At 38.8% G+C, this 12,099-nt stretch overlaps 1 protein-coding gene across 3 annotated transcripts; it reads right to left on the bottom strand.

Annotated features, from left to right (window-relative positions):
• Positions 1–1,741: 1,741 nt before the first annotated feature.
• Positions 1,742–11,360, bottom strand: LOC101159796. Of its 3 annotated transcripts, none has more exons than XM_023955583.1 (8): positions 10,905–11,360; positions 8,819–9,147; positions 8,548–8,658; positions 7,963–8,085; positions 4,274–4,793; positions 4,122–4,181; positions 3,690–4,024; positions 1,742–3,558 (listed from the first exon to the last, which is right to left on the bottom strand). In XM_023955583.1, exons 2-8 carry the CDS (start codon positions 9,143–9,145, stop codon positions 2,164–2,166), a joined length of 2,871 nt encoding a protein of 956 aa, XP_023811351.1. In that variant the 5' UTR covers positions 9,146–9,147; positions 10,905–11,360; the 3' UTR covers positions 1,742–2,163. The 3 variants fall into 3 exon arrangements, with proteins under 3 accessions (XP_023811351.1, XP_011472520.2, XP_020557327.2); XM_011474218.3 differs by having other exon boundaries at positions 10,909–11,360; XM_020701668.2 differs by lacking the exon at positions 10,905–11,360 and having other exon boundaries at positions 8,819–10,191.
• Between the last annotated feature and the right edge of the window lie 739 nt (positions 11,361–12,099).

Below are 12,099 nucleotides of genomic sequence, written 5' to 3'. Positions count from 1 at the left end.
ATGCCAATTTGTGCCCACAAAATGCTAATTGGTACCAAAAATACTCATTTTCAGACACAAAATGTTAATTTAATGTCACGAAATGCTAATGCTCATTGTAAAAAAAACACTAATTCGTGCCCACAAAATTAGTAAAATGAAGGAACAATTTTTTTCCCGTCATATCCAGGGCTCTGTAACCTGGAGGCAAATTCTGCACAAAAAAAGCAAAGTACATGCGGCTGAACTAGACAAAGATTTATGTGACAGCCAACAGTTTGGGGCGTGTGGTTGAACTGAGGAAGATCTGCATGGATGTGGGATGTGGTTAAAAATGGGGTTCAGCTTGGTGGAGGAAGGCTAAAAAGTGTGCAGGGGGAAAGTTGCAGCTGCAGCAGCGCAATCTACCAGCGTGCATGATCAGCTCTGCGCTGGTGCCAGGATATAGCTACAGTTAGTGCTGTCTCATTGATGGCTAACGAGCTTCCTGAAGGTGTGGTGGTGTATGTATGCGTTCGTTTTAATTGAAGAAGGGAGAGAGTTGGATAAAAGAGAAAAAACAGAAAAAAGCCATCAGGATGTTTAGGGAACCCATGTGCACTTGGTTTCAGGATCACATAACAGGAAGAGTCACTTTCACAACACTGCTGCTGCGGCTTCATCTGCGGCACTGACCCCTCCCTTTTTTCACCCCACTACAGAGGTCAAATGTTTTTTTTTAATTCAATCTTTCCTCACTAATGCTTTTACAAAATACATTTGTAAAGTACACATGGGGCGTTCCTTGTGTTAGATATTAGCATCATAATACATCAACATACTGTATCTCACTCTGTTTTATCATACTGCTCTGAATGAGTTTCAAAAGCACAATCTAAATGATTGTTAACTTTACTAGAAAATTGTTTCTACTTTAACCCTAAAACACTTTGGCTATAAAAAGTTACACCATCCTATTTGGATGGGTAATTTTTACCCGATGTAATACACCCAACCAAAATTACTTGTCATAAAAAAATAGATCAGAACATGACAACACATTTTAGAGTGGGTTTCTTTTTGTGTAACAAAATGAAACAGAAAAAGATAGGATGTTCCTAAATACATATTAAAAAAAATTACTGAAAAATTAGGAAATTGAGAAGAAAAAATTCCCTAAAAATAATGAAATGATACTAGAAGCTTGGTCTTTAGTCCACCCATTCCTGAAACGTGTGAAGGCGGAGACTTCTTGACAAGCAACATTGAAATTCATGTAAATAGTTTTGCTCCGGTAAAAATCTGGTGCTCCAGATCTGTTGGTTGTAAAGGCTTGGCGTTTATCTTAGGGGCCGGGCAACACCGGCCAACATGGGACTGAGAGATAATAATACTACTTCCACGCGTCTAAGCCAGAAAACAAACTATAAAGCACCAGTTCAAAACAGATCTTCTCAAAGCGCTACAAAAAGCTGTCAGGAAAAAAAATTAGAAAGAGCTTTATTTTTAATGATAGTCATAATCCGCCTAGTTAGTCCGGAGAATTCTGGTAAAGCCGAATTGTCTTGAAAGTGCTATTACACTGTATACCTGTAATTGACCAACAGAAGAGTTTTTGGGGTAATCCAAGTCCAAGCACAACAGTAATGATTTCTTTTTACTGCTTTGTCAAAGTTTAAGGTTTATAACATTCAAGTGAGGTTCCTAATTTAAACCATCAGACCAACTTACAGGAAATAAAATTGAGAAAAGAGGGGAAAAAAAGGTAGTTTTTGAAAAAAGATACCCTTAATTTGTTTTATTTTGTAGGATTTCGTTCATATGAATGTCCAGCAAAAATATTTTATTGTTCATTGTAATGAGGCACAGATTAAAGAGTATAGAATGTACACAATGCATAATATAGACAATTCCCCAAAAAAGAAGGTATTTAAAAAGAGGTATTTACAAATTAAGAAAAAAGTTCTGCAAATAAACATATACATGGATTTTCTTTTTCTCTCTGATGCTTTTATACAAAAACAAATTAGTTCGATCCATAACTGAATAGGGGATTTCAATCTTTGAACTTAATTTAAAAGTTTTTTGTATCTAAAAGAATGACAAAATAAATACTATATTCTAATGGAGTCAGTTGAGCATAGGTACATTTTTTTAATTTGCTAAATTAAATGTATGTATTCAATCCATGCTACATTGAGTTCTTCATTCGTATTTCAGACTTTTCCCTCCATCTGCACTGTTGCACGTGCTTTTCTCCATGTTTCTTGCAGCTTCAGACGTCTCCTCTGAAGAATTTCTGCTGATGAATTTTTGTCGGGTCATCTCAGATGCTGCAGATCCAGCAGCGGCTCCGACAATTCCCCAAAACAGTCCACCAAAAAACACACCGAGCACCAGTCCTAGCAGCCCAGCTGCAAACACTATTTTTGGAACCTGTCTAGCAACGTTTCCCATTCTCTCCCACAGTGAGCTCTCAGCCATCATTGTGACCCCTGCTTTTGCCCCGGAGCCCATCTTGCCCCACATGGGACTCTGTGCAACCTGCATTGCACCAGCACCAATCCCGGCTCCAACTCTTAACGACCCGTCTGCCACCAGTTTAGCTCCAGTTTTGGTACCAGCCCCCAATTTCTCCCACATTGGACTCCCTGCCACTGCTCTAGCTCTGAATCCCAACCATGAGGAACCATTTGCCACTACCCTTGGAACCTTATCTCCTACCGCTCTGGAAACATGACCTGCAGTAGATCCCACCTTTCCCCACAGGGAACCGTCTGCCACCATCTGTTGGATTGCCAACACCGGACTGCTTTGCTGCTTCCTTGTTTCTTCAAGTCGCACTGAGCTATCTGACGTCAGTTTAGGAAGCATCTTCATACTAGTCTCCATTTTCTCTTTAAGAGAATTCAGAAAAGAAGGGGACAAGTCAGAAATTGTAAGTAGAGAAATGCAGTCCATACTAGTCAGACTTACACTCATCTCTGCCTCATCCCTCATTTCCTCAAGCTCATCTTCTGTCTCAAATAAAGACCTACGTTTTGGGCTGAGCAATTGAGCCTTTTTTACAGTTTTTTGGTCTAGTTCTTTTTCTCTCCTCTCTCTTACGAGGTCTAGTTGCTTTTGTTTCACTTTGTTCTCTGCCTCCAGAAAAGCAGGAGAACAAAAGTATTGTCCTCCAGCTTCTTTCACTGTTAGCGCCACCAAAGTGAATAGATCAGCCACACTCTTCTTCTCCCTTTGACCCCTCTCCATGATCTGGAACCTGTCCCTGCACTTTTCAACAAGCTTCAACAAATCCCCCCTTTGATTCGCTATGTAGGCCTCCACGCCGCCATTCCCAATCATCCCACTGTCCCTCAGGCGATCGGCGTAGGTGAAGAGGACAATGGTGTGTTTTGTCACTGCATCTGGGCCAAAAACCTTCTCCATGGCTTCCAGAGCCTGCAGCTCGGTTTTTGCAGGTTGGTCCAACGGGACGCACAGCAGGAAGGCGTGAGGGCCGGGGGTGGACAGTGCAACACAAGAGGAGATCTGAGCTCGCACTTCCTCAGGGGTTTGCTCTGAATTAAACCAATCAGAAGTGTCCACTACTGCCACCTGCAGAAGAGAAAAAAGACAGCAAGAAAACATTTTATTTGTCAGAAAACTACAAACAAAAATTGAAATCTTTTGACAATTCTGAGTGAGGTAAGCAAGGATTCAAAGCTTAAAATGTTTTAAACACAAACCTTTTGTGCTTCAACCACTGCCTTCCTTTTCTCACACTTCTGAGTGACTGCGGTAAAGCTGTCTGACTCAGATCTGAAGACATTCTGCCCCAGAATGCTGTTCCCGACTGAACTCTTCCCTGCTCCGGATCGACCGAGCAAAATCAGACGAAGCTCCGGAGAAGACGAAGCGGAAGGCATCGGGTAGGACGAGAAGGATGGAGAACATATTGAAGCAGAGGGGGACAAGTTTGACAACGGTTGAGTGGTGGAGACGAAGATGGGTGAATGAGGATTAGAAAAAACAGGAGACGGTTGAGGTGCTGCTCCATCAACACTGCTGCTTCTGCTTTCAACTGCAAATAAAATTCAAAGAAACATGGAAAACTTTAACGTCCACAAGAGTAAATAATGTAAAAGAATAGCACAAGATGACAAAGTCAAGAAACCTACTGGAAGCTGGGGTTCTTGAAGATGTTACAATCTCAGATATTTTTGAGAGAAGACCTCCATCTACAGGAAAATAGGAGGAGTTGCATTCACTATTGTGAGTTGTTTGTAACCTCTGGAAAGAAAGTGATGTGCCTTCGTGCATTGACATGTACCTGCTTTCAGTGAACTTAGAGTGCTGTTCAGCTGTGGGTCATCAAAAGACTTCGAATGCGATTGCAGCTCTGGTTCTGGAGATGAAGGAAACCCATTGGGCACTCGAGCTTCACCCATACTTCCATCCCTTTTATTAATCACTTGTTTAACGTTTGTCATTTTCAAAGGTACGATGGGCTCTTCTTTTTCTTCATCATCATCATCGTTTTCTTCTTCCTCCTCTTCAACTACCACTTCAAGTGCACCCGTGCCTAAAATTCTGTTCAAAGCTAATGTCTCACTTCTCCCCAGCAACTGATCTTGCATTAATTCCAACAAGTATCTCTCGTCTTCTTCTTCTTCTTGTTCTTGTTCCTCCTCTTCCTCTTCTTGTCCTTGTTCCTCTTCTTCTTCTTCTTCTTCTTCTTCTTCTTCTTCTTCTTCTTGTTCTTCTTCTTGGTCTTCGATTTGACTGTTCAGCTGTCTGGTTTCAGCAGTTTTCATATTGAATACTCCATTTTTCGCCACCATGCGGTCCACCTTTAATAAAAGTAATATTTGTCACAAAAGTGTTGAGAATTGTCACATTAACAGCCTTGGAGGCTGATTTCAAGGCTTATTCCAGACTTTAAGAACATTGTATGTCCCATCCATCCTATTTTAAATAATACACAAATGAAATATTAAAAAATGTAATCTCTGAATAAATTTACTCGTCATGAGTCCAAATCTACAAAGAAAATATTCCAAAATACCAAAATTGCAAAACACAAAAAGATTTTCTCATGTCCCCGCCCCCTAATTTCCAAATTAAATCTTAAATAAACGGTTAGAATTTGAAATTAGGTTCATTTTTGGAATTATTTGCTTCACTTATTTTCCTTTTAACTGTGAAAACATTTGTTTTGATAAACAAAATAATTCCAATAGTAATTATTAATAATGGAACATGTGTACCATAACCTTTTTTTCATGCTGGGTAAAAAAAATAAAAATCAAGCAGAAAATCACATGATATGCTGGACTTGATATCATCCAATAGGTTTTCAAAAGAATGGGTAGAGCAAAGGTATCACCTCTCTAGCATTTTTCCTACTTTTATATCATGGTTAACCTAGATTGAATGTGTCCCTCTATCCCACTGTTTTTCAACCTTTTTTAAGCCAAGGCACACTTTAACCTTGACAAAAATCCTGCGGCGCACCAGCATCCAAAAAAAAAAACAAAAAAACGAGAAACTCATAGTCTGTACTGATCTACAGCCCTTCCACAATCTCACGTGCATTTTTGTGATAATTGTGGCAGAAAAAGCTGGAAGTTGCAACTGTTTTTTTCTAAAAAATGTAATAAAAGTTAAGTTAAAAGATTTAAAAACTGTTTGATGTGTGTTTGTTGTGGTTTCAAGACGTTTACAAAGAAAGGCTCATTCTGCACTGAGACGCTGTCACTTTAACCCAATGCATCATGGGAGATGTAGTGCAAACAGCCACCGAACGCAGAAAGACTTGCGTCTCTGAGCTTCATTGTTTTGTTCACTTGTTCCACGGTCTGACACCAGATTCAGTGGAAAGCTACACCGCTGAAGACGAGCTTTAACTCGTATTTTTGTTGGAACTGAGCGACTTTATGAGCAGATCGGAACAAGGAAGTGAAGACTTTAACCACTTCTGATTGGTCAGACTGATGACGTGTCATTAAGCCTCCAAGAATGATTGGTGGAGACAGTAAAAGGGGCGGGACTTTTCCGCAAACAGCTGAAGCTACGGCTAAATCGCGGTACGGTCATTCTTATTAAAATGTCTTTAATAGAATCAAATACACACAAAGAAAAAACTATTTTATGATCTTTCATATTCCTAACCACTCAGTGTTTTATCAGGGCCTGTTTGGATGAACAAAGAGCTGAAATCCTGGAGATGGAAAATGTTTTTAGATCAGTGAATGAAGGCAATTTCCCACGGCACACCTGACCATCTCCCACGGCACACTAGTGTGTCACGGCACACTGATTGAAAAACACTGCTCTATCCCATGCAACCCTGTTAGGGTTAAGATGATGATACAGACTCATAACATAAGAGTGTCTGTCATTAATAAATTGCATGACTTAGTTCTCACCTACACACACCAACAAATAGTCTGAACACAACTGTTTACAGGTTTTAAGTATATTCAAACATTGATGATGGAAGTTTTACCTCACACACTATGCACACAGAAAGATACACACACATAGTTTGCATAAACAATATTCTTGGAGAAGGGTGTAAAAACATTACCCTTGCCTATATTTGTGCAAAAAGTAGTAAGCAGGTGGGCTGAAAGAAAATGTGTGCTTCTTAGAGTGTACCTTGTTCACATTGAATGCTCCAGCAAAGGCAAGAGGCCTGACATCCCCACCCCAGAGCCAGCGGCCGACAGCGCCGCAGCCCGGCCAACTTAGGCCTCCAAGAGCCCCGCTGTCAGACAAAAACCCGGGAGCAACCACCCTCATGCGCACTGGATCCCCACCATGGCAGGAACCCGTCCCACCCCAAGTGCTAGATATGATGGTTACATCACTTTAGTGATGCAGGTCCGCCCACATTTCAGCAAACTGATATCATAGCTGGCATTCTGTTGGGGTAATTATTTCTGAAGAATTTAGGAGGGTAAAAAGGAAAATGGAAGTGCACATGTTCAAGGGAACCTAAGTGGAAATTTGAGTCAGAGGGAACCGCTCAAACGGAAACTCTGCTGCAAGCATAGAAAATGAAGAAGCAAAAACACAGCTTTGGATTCAAGCAGAACAAAAATGCTAAGAAAAATGGAAGGTTTTCATGTGAAGGCAGACTGGAGAGAAAGAGAGTTCGGTACATTGTTTAACCCTTAAAACAAGGTCTGCAATTAAAAAAAAACAAGCAGCTAATCATCTAAAAACTTCTAAACACAAAAAGTACTTCAGAATTCCCAATAATCTATATTTCCATAAAGGAATAATCTAAAATAGGACAAAATGTAAATGTGAATAGATCTGATTCTAATACATTAATTTAATAAATCTGATCTTTTTTTTGAAGTTTTAATTTCTTGCATCTTTCTACAACATATGTATTTCATTGAGTATTAATTTCAAATTAATTTACTTTAAATTTGAAATAAATGTCAGGCTGGTTTGCCTTTATCTAGTTTGTCACTTTGGTTTTAACTTTGAAACGATATTTACTATTTAAAATTGTTAAGTATCCATTCAGGTTTGTACTTTAACCAATAAAGTCTACAAATCTGTTTGAGTTCGACTGAGATTCAAATTGTTTTCTATGAATCCATCAAAATCTGCCCCTCTTTATCTAAACGTAGTCATGCAGCATTCGAATAGCCCAGCCCTTTTGACTCCATCTCACTAAGACACACAAACCTAACCTCAGGGGTTTTTGTTCCAGACCCAAACCATCTAAACCTCATGCCTTTCTTCCATTCTGACTTGATATTTGTTTTTTTGGAAATTTACCACAAGTCTTTGTTTTCACTTGTGTAAGTGTTTCTGCCATCTTGGATTTTTTTTAAACAAGATCAAAAAATTCCAAACAATAACAAACATAGAAAGTAGTAGAAAATGAGGCGTGTTCAAATTTTTGTGACAAATTTCCATTCAAACCATTCCCGCAAACAACTATATGTCAAGCAAAGTTGATGCAAACTCCAGTTGTTCGTATTCTGCATTGCTCACCTTCTCCAGCAGCTCGCGGACCTGCTCTCTGTCTTTTGGGTTACGATTATTCAGAACATGGAAATTTCCACCACAACCCTTGATCATCTGCCTCAATCCTGGGTCTTCTTTCTGCAGGTATTCCTGCAAACCAACAATTTGACTTGAGTAAATTTAGGCACACATTTTTAAAAAAAGATATTGAAAAGTACTAAAATATCACTTGAACAGAACACAGTATATATAAACGTACAAGAAAGAGGGGCTTTGGAGGCAAAGTCCCCCTTTTTAATATAATAACATAAAACATTTGCAGACTTTCATTTCTATCATGAAACCTAATTTTTGAATGTAGGTAATTTGATGGCACTATTAAGACCGGTTTGCAAAAGTGGTAAGTGTTGCTGTGCACAAAAAATCCTTTCCACTTGCTGGAAAAACACCAATTGGTGGAAAGCAGATTTGCAAAAACAAACTGCAAAGGGTTAGGGTTAGTCATTTAGAAAGCATTTCCTTACTTACTTATTCTTTTTGGTGGTTCGTGTCTGACTTGTGCATCAAATAAAAATGACTTTAAGCAGAGGCTACCTATACATTTGTCAATACCTCAACCGATTTTCCCATCAAGTAGTCTCCACAAGTCAACAGCACCAAAGTGTGATCCAGCACTTCCTGCCCAAACATCTCTCGCAACTCTGAAGGCACACGAGACTCCATCTGGACAAAAAAAGAATAAGGAGACATAAAAATGTATGATATCAAGCTTAATTTAAGATTTCACTGCCTGGGTTTCCACAAAAATGTGTCTGTATGGTAGCTGAACTTTATTTTTTTCAAATCTTGAATACATACACGTGTTCTGTTGGGAAAAACCAACCTCAGTAAACTGGTTAACAGGGATCAGAAGCAAAACAGCATGTGGTCCTGGTTCCATCAGAGCCACAGCTTGTTCCGTCTCCTTTCTGACGCTGTCGTCCACCTTTTCGCCGGCCCAATACCATCTCGGAGCTTCCACCAGAGCCACTCTCCGGCCGTCGGTGAAGGCTTCTCGTAGATTGCAGCTTTTGGGGTCATCAGCAGAGCGAGAGGACGGCTGGTTAAGGATGGTGTTAGCAGACGACGTCTTTCCACAGCCAATGTTCCCCAAAAGAAACAACCTCAGGTCTGAGGAGCTGTTGAAGTTCTGCCTCTTGTATTCACTCATTCCTGACATGGCATAAAGGAGAATTCAGGGATGAAATGTGTTTCCTAATTAATAATCAACATTTAATGCCACAATTGAGAACTGAAAAAACCAAAGCAGTTTTTTTCCACATTCAGAAGACAGCAGACTTTCTGCCTCCAAGGCAAATTTTAGAAAAGTTTTTGTGGATTCGTGTTCAAGAAAAAGAAAAATAGAAAATGCTTTTCTTTTCACAATATGCTGACATTCTCCACACTGAGAAACATAAACACCTGAAAAAGAAAATGGATCTCTTTACTGATAGTAGATAAAAAGTCATCTAGCAAGTAGAGAAAAGGTTATCTGTTCTGTTTGGTTTCATCGAATAGAAAGCAAACAGCTGATTTGAATAACTATTTGGCAAAGAAACTCCTCAGAAACAAGCATTTCAAGCTATGCATGTTTGGTTTGAAGTAATCAGGAAACACTTGTTATGTTGATGTAGTCGTGAAAGAAAATTACTTTACTAGAATTTTCAGGGTAAAAAAAAAAAAAAAAAAGTAAACCAAAACAAAACAAAATACATGTTAAGCTTGTTGTTCATAAAGTTTCATGGGCACAACTGCATGTATTTAAAGGAAGACAATCATCTCCAATCATTTTTTGAATCTATTTTGAAAGTGTTGCCAGTGGTCTTTTTGGTTTTGATTATGCCATTTTTAGACAAAATAAAAAAAACGGTGTATTTTTCTGGGGCATTATTTCTGCAGAGTGGCAGTGGTTATGGGACTGTTGGCACAGAATAAGCCTTTCCCCGTTTCACATCATCCCTTTGTTTGCACTCTCTCCCGCTAGCTTACAGCTCGTCACACTTCCATCCTAACATTGCCAGCGCAACAAAAATGGCCAGCAATATTGGAGCAGCAGCCAGATGCCAGCTCAGACGAGTAACACAAGGATGTTTAAGGGATTTATTTGTCTGTAAGTGGAGGCATCAGAATTGAGCCGAGCAAAGACCAATTGTAGTTTGTACAGAACAACTACAAGCTTTTTTCCAACTGCATTTTTTTTGTCTGTTTCTGATTTACCACAAGTTAAATTAAGAAATATTCAGAAGCTTTAAGCTTAATTTCCTAAAAAAGAAAAAGGTACAAGAACATGCTAAAAACACCAAAAAAACACAATTTACATTGGAGTGGATCTATCAAGTACTGAATTACCAAGTGTAAAAAAAAATATATAAATTTTACAACAACACCAAAAAAAAGCACATCTTTTTTGGTATTTCTTGAACCTTCATGTAATTTCTTCATTTTCAACCCTTTGATTTTGGCTCACAATTCAAGAACAGGTAAAACAAAAACAAAAAACAGCCATTGAATTTACTGAAACCAACACTTAAGTGGAGCATTAAGCATTCCTTAGATGTCACAGCTATTAAATAGCCACACCTACCAGTCCAGTTTAACAACATTCAGCATAGACTTTCACACTGACATATACAGTCACTCCAAAGCAACAAAAGAAAAAAATCCCAAAAGTGCTACATGGAATATTTAAATCACCTTTATATGATCAAAATATGCAATAAATTAAAGTTATAAATAATAAATGACGCGCAAAAATTTAGCATAGGACAGTAAATTCCTATAATTTCTTTTTTTTTTTTTTAGCGAGCCTGGTATTGTCGTAAATAACGTGTATGCTCCGTATTTTTGTAACCGTCTTTTAAGTTTCAACAACCTTAGATTATGGACTATACTTATGTTTTTGTAAGCAAGTTTTAAATCAGGAAACATACTTACTGTGTTGGACGAGGTGCAGTTTATGCGATGCCTGAATGTGTTCAATTGGCTCCAAATTCTGTCCAAACCAGAGAACTTCAGAACATGTTGGGTCTCCGTAGACAAAGATATGCTGCCGTCTCACTCTTCACTTTGACTACACATGCACCCAAACGCACAGATTGCGTGTGTGTACAACAGGTTTCTCCGTCTGCTCAGTACTGTGCATTCCAAGGGAAGGTGGAGGTTCAAGCCCTAACCTCAAATGACTCACTCCACCACTGTGTCATCTGCTCCACCCAGACCTCCTGGGTGTCTTTCCAAAAAGGATGCCTTTCAGGTTCTGCAGTCGCTAAGGTGAAAAACTGGCAATCTAAACTGAGTAAATATTTTGTTGTCAGGTCAAGATGAGGAAATGAAGCTTGCCTGTTTCGTTTCTAAAAAAAAAAAAAAATCAAAGAAATGTACCTGCTGAAAAACATTAAAAAAAACATCCTAGTTTTTTGTTTGATTTTAAAAACGTGTCAGATTTATTGTTTTTTTTTTGTTAAAGAAACTCAACACAGTAAATAGTAATATTGAGAGATTGCAGGACATTGAGAATGTCTGACATTAACTGAAAGTAATTCCTATCTGCTTAAGTGGACATCTGTCCAGGGCTGCATCCCTTCACAGCAACAAGATTCTGCGGTCCAAATGAAGTCTATGAAGAGTTTGCTTATTCTTTTCCATTTCTGCGTTCTCTTTTTGTTTTCTGGCTTCCCCTCACCAACGCTGCACTAACCCTAAATGCTTGTTTTGAAATTGGCCTTTTATTCTGAGCACGTGTGATTGTCTGCAGGACACCGTTATTGTCTGCTCCATCCTATTTCAAAGATTTCAGTGTTTCATGGTCTTTAAAGCAGAGTTTTGCTGTCAGGCTGCAGGATCTCTGATTGCTCATATAAAAAGGCAGCAGCCAGTGGCTATCGTTTGTGGTGAAGGATATTTCTCTAGGTCACTGTGGTAAGATTGGGGAGCATCTTTGTCAGAGCCTTTTTGTTTTTTTGGTCAGTCTTTTCTGTTTCTTCCTTTTTCATGTGTTTTTTTTGGGGGGGGGTGAGGGGTTGAAGACAAGTATTAACTGATCAGGAGGGCTATAACTAAATAAATATTGTACAATAAATATATAAATAAATAAATAAATACATAAATATAACTAAATATTGTTTT

Source organism: Oryzias latipes, chromosome 1 (assembly GCF_002234675.1).
Source record: "Oryzias latipes chromosome 1, ASM223467v1".
Taxonomy (NCBI): domain Eukaryota; kingdom Metazoa; phylum Chordata; class Actinopteri; order Beloniformes; family Adrianichthyidae; genus Oryzias; species Oryzias latipes.
The sequence above is the reverse complement of the archived record's forward strand: the minus strand, read 5'-3'. Positions and strand labels throughout refer to the sequence as shown.